We start from the raw sequence: 25,595 nt of genomic DNA, 5'->3' as shown, positions 1-25,595 counted from the left end.
TAGATGTTATTCTCTTTGCTTCCAAATTGTGTTTTCCTAATTTGACTCATTGAGAGTAGCTCTCCATGTTTTCTGATTATTTCTCTAGAATCTGCCTTGAGCATCTAATTAAATGGTCTCTTCTATCTGCAGTGTTTCCTGACCCGTGGGAGACTGGGAGGCTTAATTGCACTCTAGTGCCTTGCTATAATGCACCTGCCATTGCATCCACAGATTTCAGGATAACACAGGTTCATCGTGGACTTTATTTAAGGGAGTTTAGTTAGCAGATGAGGCTGCAGGGCTCTGCTTGCAGTCCTGCACCACAGACATGAGGAAGGAAATGGTGGCAAGGGTGGAATGACCAGCAAGGTAAGCAGCTAATTTCCAAAACCCCTTGGTTTTCTGTGTCCCTGGCTTCCCACAGAGATGCCCATGAGAAAAGATGCCTCTCTGCTTTTTGAGCTCTCTGGATCTTCCCATTAGATAGCATCTCTTGGCATCTGAAAGGCAGCCTGCCATTCTGTTCTCCTGTGGAACACAGATGGCCCAGCCCACGCTTATCACTAATGAGGATCACATGCAGAGCCTTCTTGCTGGAGGCTCCCTGCAACAACCCTAGCCCTCCTTCCCTGAGCAGGCCAGTCACTTGTTGACCATGGCATTTAAGTCTGAGAAGGCTGCTTGTGGCTCTCCCACTCATAGAGTTGAATAGAAAATCCACTAGGTAGGCCTGGGGAAAAGAGTCCCATTCAGCTAGAATTTGAAAGGTTGAGGATTAGGGGATGGCTGCCAATTTGATTGCAAGGATGAGGTTTTCGGTTCCGGCTGTCCATGGAGGCTGTTGAGTTTAAATTTGAACAAGCACTGGAAGTTCTTCAGTAGGAATGTGATTAGATGGCTATACAGAGGTTGACCAGATAGGAGATCAATTTGTCAATACTGTGTGGTCTTACCCAGGATGAGAGTAAGGTTGGAAGTAGTTATATAAGAATGTTAAAGGCACTAAAATATGGTAGAAAAAGCATAAATTTTGATGTGAGGCAGACCCACGTCAAGTCCTAGCTCTACCACTTGCCATGTGTTTGATTTTGGACAAGGTACTTCACCTTTCTATGCACTAATTCCTTTATCTGTGAAATAAGCACAACACCCATATCATAGGCTGTTCTGAGGATTAAGTGGGATAGTACATGAAAAGACCTTGACTCAGTGCCTTGCACCCAGTAAGCAATAAATGGGAATTCCCTTTCCTATCTCCTTTTCCTATTTTCTCTTTATAGTAGAAGGTTGAAGTCATTCCAATATGAAGTCACTCCAATATAGTGGGCCATCAAAGTGGGCTAAAACGATGGCCCCATGTAAAATTCTACACAATTCTGCTCTCTTATTTTATCTAAAACTTGATTGATATTTGAGATGTGGCATAGTTTCTTTTTCATTGTCTTTGCAAGTCGGATGCAGGTCTGGTATTTGTGACTAGGAGAAGAATTCCAAAGTGCTAATATGGACCTCAATAGAAATGCAAAATCTCTTTTGGTCTTAACACTGTAACTCATTCCTTTAACTCTCAGAGCTACCAAGGAGAGATCACCACCACTAGCTGACCTTGAGGGTGCCAATGAGTTTTGTCAATCCTGCCATGTGTACCCACTGGTCAGTACCCACTGATTCAGAAATCTCTCTGGGAGTCATTTTTTCATTTCTTCAGAAAACAAGGGACACTCAGGTATACTGTTCAAAAGGAAGTAATAGACCTATTGATTTCACATTGGTGCCTAGAAAAATGGTCTTGACAGTTTTTTGGACAAGGTAGATCAAACACTGCTCGTTCCCCACCAAACCAGGTCAGGGCTTTTCCTGTAAGAGCAGAAGGCTGTTCATTCCCCAACAAGGCAGCTCTTTCTATATTAGGCCAGCTCTAAGAGCAGACATTAAATTGAATAATAATTGACCTGGTTCTGTTCTCTGGAGCTCCATAAATGAAGTCTGACCTCTGGCAGCTATCATGTTTTCCCCTTAATTTTTCCCCAATCCCTTCCTCACTCAGGGGACAAGGAGTCCAGATCTTTGATTCTTGCTTGAAGAGATGTAGAGGGGAACAATGCAAGTAGTTAAACAATCACATAAAGCAAATTAGAAAGAATATCTTAAGAATGGAAACTCCTTGTCCTATAAAAATACTTTTTTGGAATATTATTGGAGGGGATGGTTACTTGCATGTTTCCATCTCCACTGAGGACAAAAAGAAGAAATGGTTGGGGCCAGCCTGGTGCTGTAGTGGTTAAGTTCACACGCTCCACTTCGGCAGTTTGTATCCCAGGCATGGACCTGTCCACTGCTTGACAAGTCATGCTGTGGCAGGCATACCACATATAAAATAGAGGAAGATGGGCATGGATGTTAGCTCAGGGCCAGTCTTCCTCAGCAAAAAGAGAGTAGATTTGGTGGTGGATGTTAGCTCAGGGCTAACCTTCCTCAGAAAAAAAAAGAAGAAGAAATGATGGGCTTCAGGCTGTGTTTCTAATCTATAGTTGTTGACAGACAAATTAAGGCTTCTATGGTTCTTTACCGTGAGTTCTTCAAATCAGGCCTCTCTGTATATTGCCTAGAAGGGGATCTCAACCACAGAACTCTTTTTTCATGGAGCATTTTATGGATACTTGCATTTTGTGAAACACATTTTAGGAAATTATAGTTTGAGATATGTTGCGGGGACGTAGACATTTGAAATAACTTCCTGATTGATTATTGTTGGATCCTGGAACTGGTGGCCAAGAACACCATGAAGTTTCCTTCCTTGGACGGTTGGAGGGTTTGTAGCCTTTTCCTCCTCCCCTCCCCCCTCCATCTTCTAACATTAGCATTAGGCACCCACCTCCCTGGAAGTGTTGAGGTTTAGGCTTGTGACAGCAGGAACCTGGGAGTCTAGATCCTTCCTATCCCCAAGATTCTATTTTTATGGATCCCAATTGTGGTAGTTCCACAGAAGGTACAGCCTAGCTGGGATAGGAGGTAACTGAGGGTTTTGGCCAAGAGGAGAGGGGGCTAGAGATGGGAAAAGTTGATGCAATTATTTTTGGCAGGAGCTGGAACCAAAGCAGCAGGAGAGAGTAAGTTTTAAGACTCTCTGGCAAAGTAACTTCCTAATCTGTCACTGAGTATGTGTAAAAAAGTGATTAGTGGGTCTCTATATTTATCATGATTACTCACAAATATGTAATTTACATAATATATACAGCACATTAAGTACTATGTCACCTTATATAATGTGCATATGTATAATGTATATGCACGTTATGTAATGCCAGTCTGGAGGCTCTTCCAAGTTCTGCCAAGTATTTCCTAATTTATTTGGCAATTTTAACATATCTTTTCCATCTGTGGAAAAACTCTCATGAGAGGAGCTGGTCTCTGACCTGAAATATAATCATCCTACTAAGTTTATCTCCATTCTCAACTCACTGGAGGAAACCCACAAAGACCAAGCCATAATGAGGCACAACTCCTAGCCCATTAGCCCAGGGACAACATGATGTATTGAAGATTTCCTGTTTCATTCTTTTTATTGCTAGTGGGGTAGAAGCGCGGGGGCAGATGGAACACCTCTGTGGCATGGTCAGAATCAGAATAACATGAGGAATGAGGGTCTGGATTCTCTCCTGACTGCTTAACCATGTGACTTTGACAAGTCACTAAACCTTCTTAAGCCTGGTTTTCCTCATTATTAAGATGAGGATAGTAGTACCTTCTCTGCCAACCTCAGAGGTTGCTGAGAGGACCACTGTGATGAGGTACTCTACAGTAAGAAACCACCGTCACAGCAGTTAAGGGATGAGTTGTAGGGTCAGATTAAACAACAAAACTAGACTTACTGAGGTTACCAAATTGGAAGTGCAATTTCACCGAAGTTTGTTACACTCTGGCTCTAAGAAAGACTTGGCACATGTCTCTCAAGCAACACCGCAAGTCCTATGCGCTAGAGCAGAGCAGGCATGGGCCAGTCTCTGACTTGTGAATCTCTGAGATCCAGTTTCACCTGTTGATAGTGCCATGTCTCAACAGCCTCAATCTTGGGGATCAGGGCTGAAACACAGGCAAAAACTTCTGTAAATGTCTTGGGATCAGTGACCCCAAAGCTGAACCTGCGTTCATTTCAGAATCAAGTGGCTTCCGAGACAGTACCTGTCGTCATTCTGGAGCTTGTTGGTCCCATTGCCAAGGATCCCATCATTCAGGACATTCTTCAGGTGGCCTGGCTTTCCCCTTGCCCAGTGTTCTGCACTGTTCGGTTGAGTAGGATGGTCCTAGATCTCCGTCCTAAACGTCCTAGGTGACTGCTTCCTTCAGAGTTAGGATCAATATGCATACACAATCTTAATTTTTCCTTCTTTGTGCAAAGCTCCTGATGACCCAGTACAAGATCAGGGGGAGCTCAGTGGAGTGATGTTGAGTGGGCCCAGGTTTCCTCTTGAGAAATCTCAGAGAGGGTGGAGGCCTGAGGGAGCAAAGGTGCTGAGGCAAATGTTTCTTTCTACCAATGAAGCCCTACACAGTCTTGCCTTTGGGAAAGGAGGGTAATGTTGGCACCAGCTGAATGAAGCCCATTGAGCTCTGCCGAGACCCCTCTGGATACTGGCTGGCAGCACCTCATAGAAGGGGCCTTAGTCCTCCTTGTAACTCTCCATTGAGGTCATCCCTGCAGCCAAAGGTGTTTCCAGACAAAGAGACTATGATGGCCATGATGAGTTGACATGGGGAGAGTTTAATTTAATGATCTGTCTAGTGCCTTCAACCCCAGACCAACTTCTCACCAGTTCAGGCCAGAGAAAATCTCTAGGAAGCATCACGAGGCCCCCATTTTCTCATGCGGGCCTGTCCCAACCACATATGTGCTGCACATTCATTCTTCCCTGGCAACTGGATCCAAATGGAATCATTTCTCAGTGACCGGAAATGCCCCTATTCCAAGATGAATGGATTCTTTTCTCTATTAAATATCTTCTTAGTGGCACTTATTCCCAAACCACATTAGCCAAGATACCATGAACAGGTCTCTTAGCTTTTCCAAGATAAGTTTCCTTATCTGACAAATGGGAGAGTAAATCCTGCCCAGCATATCTTTCATGGTTTTTTTGAGAATCCAGAATAGAAATTCTCAGTCTCTTTATGATAAGAAGCTACTTTCATTTCCCTTAAATCTCATGATCGCCATGGGGAAATGTATCTTGGCAATGAAATGGTGGAATTGGGAGTAGGAACCTTCTCTTTCTTTCTCAATTTCTGTTCCTATACTACATAATTTTTTTTTCAATCAGGAAAAGTCCATCAGCAAATAAATATTTATATATATATAAATATATATGCTATATATATGTACACACACTTGAGACCATCAGAAGGGCATTCAGGTCTACTCTGGGAGTGGTACGTGCAGAGAGGCAGGAGGGAACCACCTGATGGTTTGCCTCCTGGGCTCTTTAGCAAAAGGCCCTTCCCTCCCATCTTCTCTGCCTTCAGGAATAGTCTGCCACCAGGGCTTGGAACTCAAACAGGAAACACGCTTTGGCTTGAAAAAGAAAGAAGCTGGGGGTGTTTTTTTTTTTCTTCTCTTTTTACACAATATTATGACACCAATTTGAAAAATAAATCCCAGTTTCTCTGCTTTCCCTCCCAGGTGTTCACAGAACTAAGAAAATAAATACCACATCTAAGGTGTGCTGTGCAGGCAGCGCTGGGCCCTCCTGGAGCCGTCTCTAAACAAACACACAGCCACTGGGAGAAGGCTTTGGGAAAAATAACAAGTGCCCACTGACAGCGCAGAGAACCAAGAATGGAAACACAGCTTTCCACAGCCTTTCTGCCTCCTCAGCGAGTTCAGGGAGAAATTGTCACTCGAAGGACAACCAAGAAACCAACGTGCGCTTGCTGAGCCCTGCCAAGGGAGTTGCTCTGAGAGTCGGAGGCTGTTTTGTCTCTGTACAGAGGGACCTTTGTGCAAGTTCTCTGGAACAGGAGTTCTTTTCCTTGGCCACATCCGATCTCACCATAGGCAGGAAACCTGCAGCCTGCTCCTTGCGAATGTTCATGAGGAAACTTGCAGCACTGGTGGGAAGAAAGGGGGATTTCTCTTTCAGTCTCAGAAAGTCCCACTCAAGGCTGGGAATGTGGAGGTTGCTGCATGAGCCAGCCTCACCCTGGTGGGCCCTAAGTCCATTCAAAATGTTCTGTTGGCACTGGCTCTGGTGGGTTGTGTCCACTGTTGAAATAAATAGAATGTATGTCAGGGTGAAGGATTCTTCCTAAAGGGTGGTTTTGCTTCCAATGGTTAGAGAGGGGTGTGTGTGTGTGTGTGTGTGTGTGTGTGTGTATTACAGTTTCTTGTTTTATCTCTTGGTTTAACTGGTGTTTGGCACATTGTTTAGTCTTTTGAACGGCTCTTCCTCCTCAGTGAAAAGAAGCTGCTCTTCTGGGGAGGTCCCATCATCATGGGCGCTTGGTTCTTGTGAGTAATTTTAATCTAAAAGCAAAGAGGCAGAAATGAATTAGTGGCATGCAAACCCCAGTAGCCTATGGGAGAATGAGTTGCAGAGAGAGGAAGGAAGGCCAGCTTCGGGTTGGAAAAAGCCCCATGCAGAAGGACGACTGTCCTTGAACAGCTTCAAAATTGGCAACTGGACCCTGAATGGGCCTAGAGTTTGGCACTTCTGGAAGTGAGGGGCGGAAACACTGGGGAGAGACAGGTGTGAGCTTCCCACGTGGTGATCAGCTCGCACCTGTCTTGTGTCCTTGCTATTCATAGACTCTCAGAATGTCACAGCCAGAGGAGACCTCAGGGACCATCTCATTCAACCCCTCTGTATGATAAAGGAACAGAGGCCCAAGGCTCTGCTGAGTCTTAGATTACCCTAAGGTCACACAGAGAAGGGCAGAACAGCTAGAGCCCAGTTCTTCAGATTCCCAGCCTCCACTGCTCCTAGCCATTCTTGCTGAGGCAGTGCAGAGATGTCAACCAGTAACTCGAAGTTGACCTAGAAGCTTCAGTCTGATCTCTGACCCAAGCAACATCATGTGGAGAGTTTGAAAGTGAGTCTCTTAGGTGTTTCCTCTTTTCTTAGCTTTCCAGGAAAGACTCAACTTTCCTTTAAAAGCATATGCATTTTTTGAATTTAGGTTGTATGAGTATTTTCTCATGCAAACTTGAAGCTATGCTTTGGGGATCAGGTTAGGAAGAAAGGCAAAAATGAGAATTCACCAGTGTCTTTCACTTCCAATTGACTTAAAGATGTTTAATCCCTATTTGAATGTGGCACGGTGACACTGCCAAGTTAATAATCTGCATTATCAGTCCATCGGCATTTATCAAGTATGCCATATGTTCAGAGTAGGAAGATGGTGTTCCAACACCATCTTCCTGGGGGTGGCACTTAGGATTCAAAGACCTGGGGTTGGGTCCTAGAACTCCCACTTCTTTGCTGTGAACCTTTGGACAAATCATTTAACCTGCAAAACCAATGCTTGCTTAACTTCCAAATGAAGATAATAACATTTGTCCTATTTTTCTCACAAAGTGGTTGTGAAGATCAAATGATAGACAGTCAATGAAGGCCCATTGTAAAATGGAATGTAACAGTTAAATAATTGCTATCTTACATTGGAGGAAGAGAAAGATGTCTGTCAAAAGAAACAGAATCTATGAGCCCATTTTCATGGTTTTTACCACTTTATTGGAACTGACAGTGTGACCACAGAGAATAAGAGAAGAAATCTTGGAGAGAGAGACCCATCAAAAGTTTAAATTAATGTAGGATAAATTGAGTGGTGTCAAGAAGAGGTTAGGTAAGGAACGAGAAGAATCTGAAAGGAGCAATTGAGGAGGAATTTTAAGATTTGAAAGGAATGGCAGGAAAAGTGTTGGTGAAAAGAGAGGGAAGGCACTGGGTAGAGGGGCCACGTATGAGCTAGTTGAGTTTGGGGCAAAGGATGAGAAATGAGGTCAGGGTTATGGGTGGGGCAGCTGGCCTAGGGCTCAAAGGGGAGGCGGCAGAGATTGGGTTTAATGAGAGGTAATGGGGAACCATGATAGCTTTTTATGCTGGAGAATAACATGATGAAAAAAAAGAGTTTGAGGGAAATTATTCAACAGCTATTGTCAGGGTGAGCTGGGGTGGTGGAAAGTCTGGTTAAGAGGGTACTAATGCAAACCAGGTCTAAATTTATAAGGCCCCAAGATATGGAAGGAAAAAGATGGGACCAAAAGACATTGTGGAGAATTAGCATAACCTGGGTAAGGAAGCTGGAAATGACTCTATTTTGGCTTCTACCAGCCCAGAGATCTAGAAGGAGAATAAGTCTTTCTGTTTTGTGGAGTAAACCAGAGGAGCAAACCAAGAACCCATCAAACACCATTTTGTGTTACATGCCTTATCATGGGTATTATGTTTGTTCTGGAACTCACGGAAGTGAGGCATAGACTGGGGACTCTGACAGCACTTACCTGTGGCGTGTAACTTAGCACTATCTAATGACAGTGATTTGTGGCACATTTCTTTGGGGTAAGCCTGCTCTCACCCCCACGCATGTGAGCCCCCTGAGGGGAAGAACTTCATCTTACTCACCCTGGTATTCTCTGGGCCAGCACAGCGCCCATTCAGAGCACATGCTGTGGAAGTATTGAGTGATTAGTCCAACCAAGAAGAAAGAGAGAATGTCCCGGCAGTGGAGATGGCTGTGCTTGGGGCAGAGAGCGGCAGCTGGTGTGCTGCCTACATTTCCCGCTGATGGAGCCTATTTTTTTAGACGATAGAAGACCCTTGCTTCTCCTTTTTCTCCCTATAGCTGAGCAATTTATTTGCTTGTTAGCCCTTCCAGGGCAAAGAGGAGGAAGTGAAACTCAAATCCCTCCCATTTGGTTTTTCAGCAGTTTTGACATAGGTCTTGATGGGGTAGAAGTTTGGAACTCCTGGGTAACATGAGATTCTGATGTGGTTTGTGGATTCTAGTACTACAATAACTGAGAGCTCACTGTATGGACATACACTGAAGGCAAGAAGCATGAGATCATACTCCCATTTTGAGTCAAAGAGGTGTCACTCTCTTATTCCCTTGTCCCCAAATTAGGAAGGGTTAGTGGGTTAAATAGTTAAAATTCCATTTTAGGAGGTAGTTGGATGTGGCTAAACTTGCCTATTCTACCCATGATGGAAAGAGAGCATCTTACATTTCTGTGGTTAGAACCCAAACTTCTCTGGTAATTGGGTATTTCAGGCAATTAACTAAAGTCTCTATGGTTTTCTTAGAAACTTTTCATGACATTTACAACATATGACAAGCACTAAGGACAGTAGCCCCATGTTCTTAGTTTTCTGCTCTATTACGGAGAGAATTGATACAGTAGACGGTTGTGTGATAGCTCAAAATTCACAAAAGTACCGCAGCATATAATTTCTCCTTTAAAATGGAGTATATTGTAAAATTTCACTAGTGCTAAGGGTTGACTTTGTTTTGGGGAGCCCTTTCCCAAAAACCAACACATTTTTATTACTTTAAGAGAAGCAATAAACTGAGGGACTCCTTCCTGAACATTATCCTCTCAGGGCAAATGATTCAGATTATGCTCAGCAAAATGGCCGATAACTAAGTGTGGACCCTTCCCAAATCATTCGGGAAGTGCTGAGTCCGCCCTAATTTCAGCTGGAGATAAACAGAAAGGGACAAACCTGAAAAGTCTCAAGCAGTCTCTGCGATATTTTAAAAAGTTAAGGAAATAGTCCTGCTTAAAGTGAGCTAGGGGAGAAGGGAGGGGGCTTGTGCTGTCCTTCAGGTCTTAGCTATTTCTGGGTTCTCCAAGGTTTTAGGATGCTCTGCTTCATGAGAGTGTTTCCTGCCATCAGAGGCTTTCAAATGTAGCTGGACAATCGGGTTTTGCTAGGGGTAGAGGAGAAATGTGGGATTTATTGATAAATTGGGAAGTTTGACTAGATTATTGGTTCTCCAAGTGTGGTCCCTAGACCAGCAGCATAGCATCTCCTGGAAGCATGTCAGAAATGCAAATACTCAGGCATCCGGACCTACTGAATCAGAAACCCAGCAATCTGTGTTTTAAAAGTCCTCCAGGTTATTTGGATCCATACTCAGGTTTGGGAATCACTAGATAACTAGAATCCCTTTCAACTTTGAGATCCTACTCTTATCTTACTCTGGGAGAAGAAGATTCTCAATTTTAAGGCTCAAATTATACCACCTAACTGTGGCGGTGAAGCATAAGAGGTCATCTTACAGTACTGCAAGCACAAGGCAAGTTTTCTTAATAATATATACTTTATATACATATATTTATATGTATAAACAAATATATGTTCATTTTTGAGAATTTAGGAAATATGGAAAAATTTAAAAATTACCTAGAGGTAACTGTTGGTAACTTTTTGGTATACATTTTTTCAGTTTGTTTCTATGCTTATATGTTTTTAATAAAATTGAAATCACCTTCTTAATCTCCTGTTTTCATTTAACATTATTTTATAAGCATTTCTGATGTAATTAAATATGATTTTCAATAGCTGAAAATTATTCCATTTGATGAATTACACATATCTTATTTAACCTTTTCCCTAAATGTTGAGCTTTTTTCCCCACTTTTTTCTATTATCAATAATATAGAAATTGACATTCTTATACATCAGTCTCTGTCTGTATTACTGATAATCTGTATTTTACTTAAAATAAATTTTTAGAAGTACAATGAACAAAATTTTAAGGGTCAAAGAAAATGAACTGGATCAATGTATATTAATATTTGTAAGGTTCTTCTTGATACATGGCTCCAAATGCTTTCCAGAACAGCTGTACCAGTTTATGCTCTTGCATCACTGGGAGTGCTGGCCTCACCACACACTTGACAGCAATGAATGTTATCTTAAAAAGAAAAACAAAGTGTGCTAATTTGATAAGTGAAACGTGGCATGGACTTATCACTATATTAATTTGAAATTCTCCCCCCTACTTTTTTCTTAACTTGTGATATTAAATATTATTTCACAGCTTTATTAGTCCATGGCATTTCTTCCTTGAATTGTCTGTGTACTACTGCATTGTTAGTATTTTCTCTTGCTGGTTTCTAACAGCTCTGTATACGTTATGCGAATTAACCTGCTCTTTGAGATCACTACTGCAAACATCTTGTCCTTAGCCTTTCAAATATTTATATTGATTCTTGACTTGTAGCATTTAAAATGTGTTAATAGTCAAATATGTCACTTTTTCCTTAGAAAGCCCATGCTCACAGTGTGATTATAGTCATTTATTTTTCCCCCTACTAGTAACAATTATTTAATTGAATTGGAGTTTTTTTGTTTTTGTTTTTGGAGTGTAGTTTGAGGTGAGAGGTTGGTATATAACGACATTTTCCCAAACAGGCAGCTTCCAGGATACCATATGTTAAACAGTCCATTCCTTTCAAATTAGTTTATGATCTTTCTTTTTTCTTCATTAGTTTTTATGTGTACTAGGGTTTCTTAGGGCTCTCTTTTGTACAATTGATTTATCTATCCAATATTCTGCCAATTATTGTGGCTTTATAATTATTTTAATATCTGTGGGAAGTCTTTCCTCATAGTTCTTCCATAAAATGCCTTAGCTATTGAAGTGTTTTGTCGAGTTAAAAAAACAATTACATTGGGATTTCTTTGGGGATCCCTATTTAGAAATATGGATGTTTCTAAATTCAAGTCTTCTTTTTTTTATATCGGTTAAGTCTTACAGACTTCACCTATTTTTCACCATTCAGTTTAGGATTTAGTTTTTGTTTGTCGCTATTGTGATATTTTAACTTTTTGTATTATATTCTTCTGATTGGTCATTGCTGGTATATAGAAAAGCTATTAGCTTTTGCCTGTTTATCTTTCTGTAGGGCTTCACCGAAGTAATTTAATCTATGAGATTTTTTCAGTTGGTTATATTAGCTTTCTATGTACATAATCACATTATCTGCAAATAATGATAGTTTTGACTCTTTTGCAAATAGTTATATTTCTTTTCTGCTTCAGAGATACTACACTGGATAAGACTTCCATGTCCACACCTGGGATCTGAACCGGCAAACCCCAGGCTGCCAAAGCAGAACGTGTGCACTTAACTGCTGCACCACTGGGCCGGCCCCATATTATTTTCTTTTGATGAGGAAGATTGGCCCTGAGTTAACATCCGCTGCCAATCTTCCTCTTTTTCCTTGAGGAAGATTAGCCCTGAGCTAACATCTGTGCCAATTTTCCTCTATTTTGTATATGGGTCACGCCACAGCATGGCTTGACAAGTGGTCTAGGTCCGCACCCAGGATCCAAGTCCAAGAACCAGGACCACTGAAGCAGAGGGTGCCAAACTGAACCACTATGCTACCAGGGCCAGCCCCTGAAACAAATATTTTAAAGCCTCTCAATAGTTGTGTTTTTGTCAACTTCTTATATATCTATTTTTTTCTCAGAATATGTATTGATGCTGTTTCTCATGGTACATATTGTGATTCTGTTATTAGATACTAAAATTTTATGACTATTACACCTCATAATTGTGCGTACTTTTTTTTTTTGCTGGGGAAGATTCTTCCTGGGCTAACATCTGTTGCCAATCTTCCTCTCTTTTTCTTTCCCTCCCCCAAGCCCCAATACATAGTTGTATACTCTAGATGTAAGTCCTTCCAGTTCTTCTATATGAGCCACTGCCACAGCATGGCTACTGACAGACGAGTGGTGTGGTTCCACGACCAAGAAATGAACCCCAGCCACTGAAGCGGAGAGCACGGAACTTTAACTGCTAGGCCATTAAGGCTGGCTCTGAGTGTACTTTTTACCAAATAAAAAATGACCTTCTTTATTCCACTTTATGCTTTGGCATGTTGGAAGGTTAATTTGCCTAAAATTAATATAGTTAACAATATCATTTCTTACTTTTAATTTCTCTATGCTTGATAAAGAATAAACTAAAAGATACATATGTCCTTTTGTTTTAAACACCTGTTTACATATACACCTGTTTATTTACACACCTTTGTTTTAGGTGTATCTCTTACAAGAAGCATGTCACTGGATTTTAATTTTTAATCCAACATGAGAGTACTGTTCTTTTATAGGAGATTTTAACACATTTATGTTTTTTGTCATTATTATCAATCTTACTCTTAACGTCTTTCATCTTGTTTCAAAAATTTTTTACATGTTTGTTTATTTGCTTTCTGGCTTGTGCTACATTAAACAAATTTTAAAGTCTCCCAGATTTGAAAGGTGTGTGCCTTGTTTTTAGTTTCACCAGTGATTACCTAGTTATTAAAATTTTCTTCCGATTTATATTTTTTAATTATCAAAGTGAGGAGAAACAATGAAATATTTAGCATATTTTTACTATTCCTTCAGCAATGTCTCCCACATGTTCTCAGCCTTGGTAATATAACCTTTGGTTGGGGATCCAGGTTATTAATGTTTACATTATATATCTTCTCATTCAAAGAGTGATTTTCGTCATTTGCATTTAGTCAACCATATTTAACTATTTGTGTTTTACTTCCTTCTAATTTAACTGGTTTCGATTTTAACCAAAGTTTCTTTTGTGCTATGATGTCCCATCATTAAGTCTTTAATTCTGAATCACTTCTGAGTTGGTGTGCACCCTTAGGAAAATGCTTCAACCAGGGTACTTTTGTTTCAACTCTTGCAAGTTTAAGAATGACTTTCTTTGACCTTCCGTTGTGGACTGAATTGTGTTTCCCCCAAATTAATATGTTGAAGCCCCAACCCCCAATGTGATTGCATCTGGAAATAGGGCCTTTATGGAAGTAATTAAGGTTAAGTGAGGTCGTAAGTATGGAGCCCTAGTCCAACTGGACTGATGTCCTTCTAAGAAGAGCAACCAGGAGTGCTCATGCACAGAGGAAAAGCCATGTGCAGACGTAGTGAGAAGGTGCCTGTCTGTAAGTAAGGAAGAAACGCCTTGCCAGAAAGCAACCCTGCCAGCACCTTGGTCTTGGACTTCCAGCCTCCAGAACTGTGAGAAAATACATTTCTGTTGTTTAAGCCATCCAGTCTGTGGTATTATGTTATGGCGGCCCGAGCAGACTGACATCTTTCCATACGGTTTCCATGGACCATATACCATCAAATCATTGGATCGCAAATTTTGTCATAGTGACTTGTAATCTCTGAAGGGAGGCAGGACAGAGGGTGGGGGTGGGGACAGGAGTAGTATTCAGCTATTTCAAAAACCAGGGCTTGTATGCAGAGGAATGGCAATCTGGTTTCCAGATATCACTGAACCAGGGAGAGAAGGTTTGATTTCTTCCAGTCCTTTTTTTTAGGAGACAGGAGGAGCTTGGATAGATGTTTCTCAGTTCAGCTCCATTGAAATAAGTGGTAGGGGCCAGCCCCGTGGCCGAATGGTTAAGTTCGCGAGCTCTGCTTCAGTGGCCCAGGGTTTCACTGGTTCGGATCCTGGGCACGGGCATGGCACCGCTCATCAAGCCACGTTGAGGCGGTGTCCCACATGCCACAACCACAAGGACTCACAACTAAAATATACAACTATATACTGGGGGGATTTGGGGAGAAAAAGCAGAAAAGAATAAAAAAAGGTTGACAACAGTTGTTAGCTCAGGTGCCAATCTTTGAAAAAAAAATAAAAGAAAGAAGTGGTGGAAATTTCTTCCATCCTTCCTCATTCTAACAAGGTGGTAAGGTTTTATTAGTTTTTGCTATAGTGTGTTTTCTCTTTTTTTTTAGTTTTCAAAGAAGCCAGAAGATTGAGGTAAGACTTTGCAGAAAAATTTCTACTTTTGATACCCTTTATAGAAGATGCCATCTCTAGAGTTTTTGTCTCTGTAACTTGTTTTATAATCTTTGTAATTTGTAGAAGGTTTATATTTTTTATTATAATTTTATAATCTGTAGAAGTTTTATATTTGTGGAAGTGACATGTTTTATAATTTGTAGAAGTTACATGGAACAAAGAGTTATAGAAATACACCTATAATTCAGGCCCAGTAGAAATCGTGTGAAAACCTTTCTTTAGCAGAAGAAAACTTGATGTTCTGAAGGGCTCAAAATAGCAGGCCATTGAGATATCTGAATATTCCACCAGAGCGAGGAAGCTTAGAAACACTACTTTTGTCTTTTGAGATTTGCACATTCATGATGGTATCGGGGATAGTGCTAATGTAATATCCCAGTGAGTACCCTGGGCCCTGAACACCAGGACAGCGGTGTCTCTTCACCAGAGTTTTCAGCTGGGTTTCTGAGAAGGAACTGAGAAGGAAGGATGCCTGTCTCCTGGAGCAGTGCTAAATGGAGAGCTCACATAGCTATGGTGAGTCAGGGCATGGAGATGTTCCCTTTATTTTTGTCTGTTCATTGGTTCCATCCTTTACTCATTGTTCAACAAATATTACTGTGTAGCTGTTACAAACCAGGCACAGTGCTGGTGCTGGGTGATAATGCCATAAACAAAACAGATAACTTGTGTGGTTACCCTTTCAGTGGAGTATTCAGGTAGGTCCTCAGGGCTGTGGGTACATCTGTGGTGAATTGTGTCTGTGCACTCTGGCAATTCTCTCCCAGGTACTCCGGGGGGGGGTCACCGCCACTGGGTGGAAGTTCTGGGGTAAGTGTGAAGATTTGGCTTCAACATAAGGAAACACTTTCTAACAATTAGGCTTGTTCATCAGAATAACACTTCCTCTTGGGGTGGCAAGTTCCCTGCCACTTGAGAGCCCTGGGACTCTCAAAGATACTGTAGATGAAGTCTCAGAATTCTCCAACTAGAACTGTGGGCTCTTTGAAGACAGGTCTATGTGTCATTCAGTTTTGGAACTGGTGCCTCCCAGGGCCCGGCACATGGCAGGTATTCAATAAAAGCTTAGCAGGTAAATGAATGGATGGATGAACGAAATGGAAGAGAGGCTGCACTAGATGATCTCCCAAAGTCCCTGCAGCTCTAAGATTCAGTGATTTCATATGAAGTCAGTGCCCAAAAGGAGCCAAAAGTAAAGCTTCTTGTCCTCAGCTCAAAGATTGGCAAAACTCACCGTGCATGGTGGCTGCATCCAGGGCTCTCCATCTACTTGCATCGGCAGCAGCTTGTTCGTCCTGGAACCCCCAGAACCGAGAGAACACAGTGAGCTTCTTGGAGTCAGAGAATCAGAGTTGTCCCCAACAGGGAAACAGAAATGGGAAGACCTATCTTCCTACCTAGGAGTGGTTCTCTAAGACTCTTCTAGGGGGCTTGTTAAAAACAGATTTCTGAGACCATCTCAGGGATTCTGACTTGGTAGCTTCTAGGCCCATGGGACTGCATTTTAATAAGCACTATGGGTGATTCTGTTGCTTTGGTCCTTAGACTCTACTTTGAGAAATGCTGCCCTGGGTGAGCAGTGAAGTTCATAGAAGTCTAGAAAACAGTGGCCAACAAGTATGACACCACTGAGCAGACCCTCAGTCAAACATTTAGCCAAAGGGCCTGCGGATCATGCCAAAAACTCCACTATGAAATGGGAAGGATTATGAAACGGGAAAAGGCCTGGTTTTTCTGTTGAGTGAGAGGTTGCATCACATCAATGAGGTAACGTCTCCAATCTATACAAGGTACAGCTCAGGTCTGAGTGTGTCTTGCCTTGCCTCCACCCTAACATCCCCTCTTTTATCTCTTGAACAACAGTACACTCTATGGTTGCATGGACTGTGGACCTGGCTTAGCTGGGAAATGGGATCCTCAGGAATTCTGTCCCCATGAGTAAGAGAAGAGAGAAGAAAGTGTTGTTTTCTTGCTTGGGATAAGGCTTCTCTGGCATACAGATTCTAAAAAAGAAAGGAATGAGGTCTTCTGACTTCCTTCTGTAGAAGAGTTGTGAATTTGTACTACATCGCCTTTGGGAGAAAAGGCAGGTCCTTGTAGGAGGCCTCTGGTCTGGGTGAGCAGGGAACAGTTGCCACCCACTGGCCAGGAAGCCCTCACCTGGGTTTGGCATCTGCCCTGTTTTTCAAATTATAAAATGAGGGAGGCAAGCTGTGTTTGATGTTGATGATTCTGTGACTGACCCTGAGGATATTTAATAATAAAAACAATAAGCTTAATAATAAAACAAACACTGAGAGGAGAGAGTGGCATTTTGGTTCTTGGGGCTTAGGAGAGTATCTGGGAAATGCCCAGGAGGATGGGGCTCCTGGCTCACCCCTTCTGTTTCTATCTAGAAATAGGTCTACTGAATATGAAGAGAAAGTCCTCCTTCTTATACATGGCTTTTTTGATTCCTCTGGGATCAAGATGTTATGTTCTCTGTGGTCTATATAAGTTATGATTTGGATGTGCTAACAGACTGGATCTACTCAGCGTTAGAGACACAGAGAATACACAGCAAAGGAAGTACAGAGATTAATCTGGAAAAACAGAAGCCCCGGCACAACAGCCCAGAGAGAAGGAGGAGCAAAGCTTTGGGGAGTAATAGAAGAGACAGAGAAGACACAGAGAGGGAACGAAGAAAAGGGGTTGGTGGGATAGACCTTCAGCAAGAGACATCAAGGAACCAGCTCTGGGGACCTTTCTGAGGGATGCAGAGCAGCGCCAAGAGCAGTGTTTCCCTGAATGTGCTCTGAGGACACTTGCTCAAGAGGTTCTGGGAGAAAAGCGTTCTGTGGTCAAATAACTTTGGGAAACCTGCATGTTGCGGTCCCCTCTAGGAGATTCCTAAAGCACACTAATAGATTTGATCTGTAGAAATTGAATTGAAAAAGGAAAGGAGTACAGACTTCTGAAATAATCGGGTGGAGAAGACCAGAGGATCCCTACATTCGACTTCGTCTCTTCCAGGAGCCTTTAGTGGCTGACCTGTGTGGTCCACCCCCTAAAAAATCATCATCTTCTTAGTCAATTGGGACAGGTTTGCTGATGTTGATGGTTTACCTCTACAAAGGCATATAGGAAATAGTATTTCTAAGGCCACTATCCAAGAAAGAGCAGAACAGAGCAGAGAACTGGGGTTTTGTCAGAGTGTGTCCTCTGGTATACATTTAACATTCTAATTTGTAAAGATAAAAAAGGCAAGGAGTTGGACCTCCAGTCCTCTGGACCTCATAATCTTGTACTCCTGCTTAGAGACTTTCACCAATTCATTCTAAGAGAACAGCAAACTGGTTGCAGTGGACCCTCTAGTTGATGTCCTGGATGGCTGCATTATATCCAGTTTGGGAAACGATCTCCAAAGACATTGTTTATAAATGGTGTCAAGCTTCTATCCCCCTCTTCCTGCACTGAAATCCAAAGATGGCTTCCTAGTTGTTGTCTGTAAGAATATTAAGGGAGGTGTGGAGAGTCTGAGGCTGCTGGGTAATGAGGAAGCATACCTGATAGTGACAGAAGAGCACTGGGCCAGCCTCTTGCCCGCACTCTTCAGGCCAGTGTAGATCTGCCCCATCTCCATGGCTCCTTCGAGCCCCACCACTTCAAGTAGCTGGTCACTGAGGTCTGCAGAGACAGACAAGCAAAAGCAGTGCACACACATCTCTCTGTTCCTGAGCCTGGTTCTGGCCAGAAGGTCTGGTCCTTAGATGGCCAACCCAGATCTGTTAACATCCCTTCATCTCCCACCAGACAGAATTTTCATTCTTATTCCAAGTAGGGAATTTCCTCAAAGGTCAATAAATGTACCTTCTCATGAAGAGAAACCCAGTTCTAGTGAAATAAGGTTTTGATCCAGAGCATTAATATGCATCCAATGAATAGGTTCGCAAATCAAGAAACCTCTTCAAATGCAGAATAACATAAATGATGAAGCAAATATTTCTGAAATAATTTTCAAACCCCCAGTGCAGCTAAAGACACATTGGTTTGGGATTAGGATAGGAAGGAATGTTGATGAAGGTTATTATTCATAGCTGGATCAAGTTTCTCTTCTCTGAATGTCTGAATAACATCTTGGCCCCACTGATGATGACTGATAGTTAATTAACCTCAAATTTGGCTTGTGGTAAACCAGTGGTGAGCCAAGCTCCTTGGACATCCTTGGGGAAATCAGTGACCTCTTTCAGGACACCAGGTGCCTCATCTGAGCCAAGGAAAAGAATATTTCACCTATGCCAGATTATTCTGGGTCCACAGTATTAAAAGAGGGGCAGAAAATATGAGTCTCAGGCTCAGAATCACATAGGATTGATGGCCTCCCACAGTAGCAGTGGCTTCTGATTCAGCACCTAGAAGAGGTCCCTTTTGTTTTGAGTTCTAAGGCTTGGATCGTGCCTGCCCCATTTCTTGTGAAAGCAATGGCAGGATTAAGGTTTGAGGTTGGGCCCAAGACTCACTTTTACAACACAACTTTTATTTATTTAAAACAGAAGCAAGATTAAAAGGTAGATTTTTAAAAAGCTTCTATTCCTTTGCCTATTAAGGCAAAGACACTTTTCTCATGGGTTGTGGCTAATCACTAACACCCTTTAATATCCACACATTAGAAAATTGTGTCTATGTAAATGCTTTTGTTTATTTATCAGAGGGCTTCTGTGTTCTAAGGTGCCTCCTAGTATACGGTAATAGTGTTAGTTAAGATCGGCGAGGAGATATTTGGGTTTGTCTATACTTTTTTGTTTAGAAGACTAACTATTGTTTAAAAAACATGCTCTCGATGGATGTATTTCTAATGAAGACAGCTAAACAAGCCATTGGGCTGACCACAAATGTGTGTCAACATTGCTACAGTCTAACCTACCGATGACGGCTGATGGAGTCAGCTGCCAGATTCGCAAATTGCATTAGTCTTTCTGTGACAGGGACATAGCTTTTCCCCTCTACATCTATCGACACTCCCATTCTCCTTCTCTGACACTCCTTTCTTCACATCTGTGAAAAGATATTGTCTCCTTAAACTCTCCATCTCATTTGGATTTGGAACAAGAAGCCATGGAAGGGCAAAGTTTGTTTAGGAGAATGCTCCAGGCTCTCTTAACGAGTTTGGGTCCAATAAACAACAAATGTCTAAACCTCTAGTCACTTAATTAGTTTCCTTCTTACCAAAGAGTGTTGAATCACCCTTGGTAGTCTCACCTTACTGTGCCATTTTAACGGTCTGTGAAATCAACGTGGGTTATGAATGAGAGAGAGAGAGCAAGGGAGAAAAGAATAAGAAGGAGAGGAGTGGGAGGAGGAGGAGAAGGAGGGGAGGGGGCGAGAGAAAGAGGGGGAGGGGGAGGGGGACGAGAAGGAGAAGGGAGGAGAGAAATGGATAGAGTGTGTCTAGGGGTGAGGAGGGCGGGGGAAGTTATATTGGAGTAGAAGAAAGGAGGAGAAAAGAGAAGCAGAACTTTTTAGAAGTTTCTCCTGTGGCAGAGAGACAGATGTCTTATAAAAGGGTGCTCTTTGTACCAGGCTTTGGTATGATAGTGCTGCGATACTTCAATGTTTTCCCTCCTTGAAACATTCCCTGGTAACAAAATGTTCTGAGAAGCAGGGGACTTAACAGACTCAAGGGTTTCAGCTTTTACAATGTCTTGGTCTTTTAACAGATTTTCCTGTTGAATGGCTTTAACTCTAAAGTTGTTATCACTTCCCACACATTACCTTGCAGCTATCACTTCCCACACATTACCTTGCTTCCTGGCTCTAGAAAAGAAGTAAATGAAGGCTGATCTCAACCGCATGGTGGGTGGGTGGGTGGGGGGGGGGCGGGCAGCAGCTCACACAAACGTGGGACAGAGGAGATAAATGTAGGGAAGGGGCTAGGATCTTGGCATACTTTTTACCATTGTGCCTTTTAATTTGTATTCTGAATCTTCCCTGGCATAAAGAGGCTAGGATGACTCTTGTCTTCCACTGAGGGAAGACTTGACTGCTCTTCTGTTGCCCTACCATTGCCTAACTGATCTTTCTTTCAACTTCCTAGAATGCCTACCAGGAAGTCCTGATGTAAAGAAATCTTCTTAACTTTGCTTCCCAAACTTATCGGACCACGAGACTTCTTTTGTGTAATACCTATAAACAGTCCATGGTGGTTTTCTTTGGAACATACTTTGGAAATTTGTTAAATCTGGAGTTAAAATGAAACAGAACAGAGCGTAAGTCAATGTCTAGGCACACAAAACAATTACTGTTGAGAACTTAGAATCCAGGATCAGGACATCTGGTATACCAGGTGTCTGTTTTACCTTAGGTACCAATAATTTAGAGTTTGGTTTTGGCAATTCATGTTAGCTCCATATTGTCTTTACACTAGTCAACTCAGTATTTAAGATGGAATGTCTATGCACCTTCGCAAACAGGAATTCATTCATTGACTCATTCAACAGTTACTTAGTAGCCAAAAAGTGCCAGACACTGTGTTAAAAACTGTGGATACAAAATATTATACTCTTGAAGGACTCTTGGGCAAGAGGGAGAAACAGAGTTAGGTATAGAAAATGCTGTATTTGAACTACAAGAACAAGAAAGCTTGAGTAACTGATTCTAACTAGGCAAGGTATGGAAGGAAGGTGTCACAGACATTTAAGGAATGTCTTGAAGGATGAATGCCAAGGTAATTTGCTGGGTTAAGAAGAAGGAGGAAGGAAATTCAAGAGACAGGGATGATCATGAGTAGGGCTGGATAGTCACAGGATGCAGAAAGAAATTAATTTAGCAATAAATCCACTTGGCGACTTCATTGGGAAATATAAAAAATATTTCTCCTTAAGGAGAATTACTGTCCAGAGACTCTTTCTTGACAGAACTATAAAAAGAGGGTTTCTGGGCTGGGCACAACAGAGCTAAGGCTTTCAGCACTACTCTTGCTAACGAAGTCTTGTGCTGTGCTGCGGGTGCAGCGAACACTTAATACACGCTCTTCAAGAAAGAAAAAAGATTAAGAATGGGAAAATGAAAAAAGGAGAATGTGGAAGCAAAGGAGGAACAGCGAGGACAAGAGCAGTTCCAATTTGGCCCGCTCAGGTTAGCCTCCACTACGCAATTTTATAAATACACAGATCTGCTCATGTCATCCCCATACCAAAAATCCTTCAGTGGCACACATCATAACACCAAGTGCTGGGAAGAGAAGATGAATGTATGTTCTCTCACACTTATGATGAGAGGGTAAACTGGCAGAAAACTTTGTGGAAAGAAATTTGGCAATAAGAGTCTAAACTTTCATACTGTTGATACATTAACTTCTTCCTTGGTATCGATCACAAGAAATCATTGACAGAATCTAAGTTCATACAAACATGAACACTGTGGCATCATTTATAATAGTAAAATCTCCCCCTCCCCCATTTCCACCTGTATGAGAATAGCTCAATAAATTATATGGCATCCATATGATAGAATTTTATGCTCTATTAAAACATTTACAAAATTTCAAAAACATTAAATATGTAGACGTTATAATGTTAAATGTGAAGGATGGATATAAACTTACTTATACAGCATGCTCTCAACCGTGTAAGAATATGTTTAGAAGAAAAGGCCAAATTCCCCTAAAATCTTAATAGTGGTGAGTTCTGGGTAATTAGATTAAAGGTGATTGTTATTTTCTACTTTACGTTTTTCTAGCTGTTTCATATTTTCTATAAGTAGATATTAATGTTAGAATTTAAAAGGCATTTAAAAACCTACCAACTGCCCTTCATATTTGTAAAGATGATGTAAACTCCAGGCTTGATGCCCAAGGACCATCCCCATTTGGCAAGAGGCCACCTTTGCAGCTTATTTCCTGACACTGTAGGACCATGTACCTGCTCCAAACACACACAACATGTGGTTCCCCAGGTAAACCCTACTATTTCCTTCCTTAGTGCCTCTGTATATGCTGTAACCCTGCTTGAAAAGCCCTCTTCCATTTTTACTTGTCCGTCAAAACTCAGCTCAAGTGTCGTCAATTTCAAGAAGACTCCCTGGACTTCCATGCCTGTAGTTTGATTTAGATACTCCTCCTCCAACTTTCCCAGGTAGAGATGGTCAAAGAAAGAACAGGGGGGTTGATCTATGGGCTGCGGGCAAGAGGCGGCTGTAGTAATTACTGTACCACAGGGTCTGGGTTGAATAGGGAAGGAGATGGAGGACTGGATGAAAAGAGAGAAGACAAGTAAGAGACTTGATGACTTCAGAAGGACGTGTTCTGAGACAGTGGGAGAAAGTGGGTTGGAAAGAAGTGCTGTGAGCAGTGCTGGTGGATGGCCAGTTCCACCGGTGGCCCCCGCGTGGGCAGCTGAAGTAGAGGGTGGTGATAGAGATTAGAGTCCAGGAGAAGTGAGGCTAGGCCAGTGGTTTCTAAACTTTGCTGCGTGTTAGAATTACCTGGGGAGTTTTTTTTTTTTTTTCTTTTTTTAAAAAATAATGATGCCCAGGATGCACCTATACGAGTTAAATCAGAATGTGTGGGCCTGGGAGCTAGGCATCAGTATTTGTTTTTAAAGATTCTCAAGTGATTCCAAAATGCAGCAGAGTTTGGGAAATGCTGGGCTAGATTATTGGGTAGATCATCCCCATAGGCCAATGGTTCTCAAAGTATGGTCTTGGAGCAGTAGCATCAGCATCACTTGGGAATTTGTTAGAAACACAGATACTCACGCCCCACCCAGACCTACTGAGTCAGAAACTCTGGGGGTTGGGCCCAGCAGTCTGTGTTCTAACAAGCCTTCGGGAAGATTCTGAGGCACACTCAAGTTTGAGAATTTGAGCCTTAGGCAATAAAACTGCCCAAAACACCTGCAGGAGTTTGAGTGAAGAAGAATATAAACAAGTTACTTCCTCATTGCTTTGAGCTAGAGCTTCTTCACTTGATTATTAAGAGTTAGGAATAATAACACTGACCTCAGCGTGGCTATGAGATTAAAGGGCAGAATTGTACATGAAAGAGCCTGGCACAGAGTGGGCACCAAAAATATGCTAGTTTCACTTTGCTTTTCTGCCACATTCACCCTCGCAACTCCCAACAGTCCATCTACTTTCTCAGAGCTGTGTACAAGAGTCCTCAAGCCATAACATTTGGGCTAAAACATTTTTCAAAATCTTTAATGTTCCTCATAGTTTCACACCTCCACACAGAGGCTGCAAATCCAGATGAGCTTTAGATTAAGTGGGCATCCTGCTCCGTCTGTTTTCTGCTCCTTTAATCTCTTCCCCAACTCTGCGCCTTTTCCTGCTTCTCTGATCTCACAGCCCTATTTTGCTTTCTTTCCTTAGTCTTGCCTGCTGTTGGGAGGAGGGACTGATAAAGGCTGCCAGAACACTCGTATTTAAGGGGCATATCTGACCTGTCACTCCCCTCTTCAGACCATTTGTTGGCTCTGAAAGCCCAAGGGACAACGTCTTAGTTCCTTGGCCAGGCGTGCAAGATTCTTTGCTTTCTAACCCTGTTCCCAGCACAGGTATCCCTCTGCCTGGGGAACTCCTGTTTCCACTCCCGGGGTACCCCAGGCCCCATGCTTCTTCCTTCTCCTGTGCTCAGCCTGTGCATCTCACGCAACAACTGTTTCTGTGCACATCACTCTCCCAACTCCACAGAGAACTGAAGGCAGGGTTGTGTTCTTGTTTTGTTTATCTTTGCATCCCTAGCAACTAGGTTGGCCCTTGGCATATAGAAGGCTCCCAATAACTGTTTGCTGAATAAACTGAATAAGATACATGTTTTAGTGCCAAAGACTTTGATAGGTTTGGCCTGGAAGAGGAAAAAAGATAATGATCAGTAATAATAATAATTACTTGCCTAGATTGAACTGGGTAACAGGTTTTCCATGAATTAACTCATTTAATGTGCATATAACAGATAATAATGACCCAGTCTGGTTTTTGCCTCTCTCCCTTAATGCATAATTTTTACGTTCACTCTCATCCTGGCTGCTGGTTCATATTAATGAAAATTTAGTCATTTATGATGCAAAGGGAACTCAGGATAAATGGGTGTCATGGTTTGGGCTCCTTACTTGTGGGGCCCTGGGAAAGCATGGGAGATCCTCAGCCTGACAGGATGCCTTGCTATCCTCAACCCCATTCCCACTCTGTCTTCCCCTGCCATCAGCACTCCAGGGGTTAGGTCCGGGGGCTGCAAGGGGCCAGCCCAGGGAATCAATCAACCCTCAGTGCAGGTGCTGAAATCCTGACTATGTGATGGCACCCAGACAGTTTCCCAACCATCTCACCACAGTGGTGAGGAAGCCTGCCCCATACATTACGGCATCCGTGTAATATGATAAAAGCTATGGGCACTGTTCCTTTCCCTGGGTTACAGCAGCAGAGGTGAACCGAGATGTCAGGTGTCATTTCTTTGGGCTGGAATCCTATCAGTTCAGTGGGTAACACTAGTTAGCTAATGCTGATCTGAAGCTCTTACTGGCAGGGATATATGTCTGATTAATTAAAACTGTGAAGAGGCATTTGTCACTGCTTCATAAATGGCCTCTGACAGACAAATATGGAGTCACAGAGTTCAAGGAAAAAGCTGAGAAATTCTGCACAAGTTCTTGAGTTTGGGGCTAACAGCCTAATCGCTGTGTCCATGTCAGGCAGGTTGTTTGTCTTCCCCGGGTCTGTTAGTTTGCTAGGCCTTTCTTAACAAAATCCTACCGGCTGGGTGGCTTACACAATGCAAATTTATTTTCTCACAGTGCTGGAGGCTGGAT

The 25,595-nt window shown here is 42.2% G+C and overlaps 1 protein-coding gene and 1 long non-coding RNA gene across 9 annotated transcripts in view; one reads left to right on the top strand and one right to left on the bottom strand.

Moving 5' to 3' along the window:
• The window catches only part of LOC123286010 (uncharacterized), a 32,775-nt gene extending 26,986 nt beyond the window's left edge, over nt 1-5,789 (top strand). The window contains exon 3 of the long non-coding RNA XR_006528164.2: nt 5,657-5,789. This is a non-coding gene — a long non-coding RNA (uncharacterized lncRNA). The remainder of the gene's footprint in view (nt 1-5,656) is intronic.
• Nucleotides 5,547-25,595, bottom strand: part of DGKG (diacylglycerol kinase gamma) — a 188,176-nt gene continuing 168,127 nt past the window's right edge. For 3 of the 8 annotated variants that reach the window (XM_044771245.2, XM_044771247.2, XM_044771248.2), the window contains 3 exons: nt 18,357-18,477; nt 16,046-16,106; nt 5,547-6,499 (listed from right to left, as the gene is read on the bottom strand). In XM_044771245.2, the coding sequence (XP_044627180.2) occupies nt 6,401-6,499; nt 16,046-16,106; nt 18,357-18,477 (281 nt within the window). In that variant the 3' untranslated portion in view covers nt 5,547-6,400. Of the gene's footprint in view, nt 6,500-10,676; nt 10,897-16,045; nt 16,107-18,356; nt 18,478-25,595 lie in introns of those variants that run through there. The other 5 variants (XM_070509266.1, XM_070509269.1, XM_070509268.1 and 2 more) reach the window with 4 other exon arrangements.

The sequence above is a fragment of the Equus asinus genome, chromosome 5, assembly GCF_041296235.1.
Source record: "Equus asinus isolate D_3611 breed Donkey chromosome 5, EquAss-T2T_v2, whole genome shotgun sequence".
Lineage (NCBI taxonomy): Eukaryota > Metazoa > Chordata > Mammalia > Perissodactyla > Equidae > Equus > Equus asinus.
This window is presented reverse-complemented; position numbering and strand designations above follow the sequence as displayed.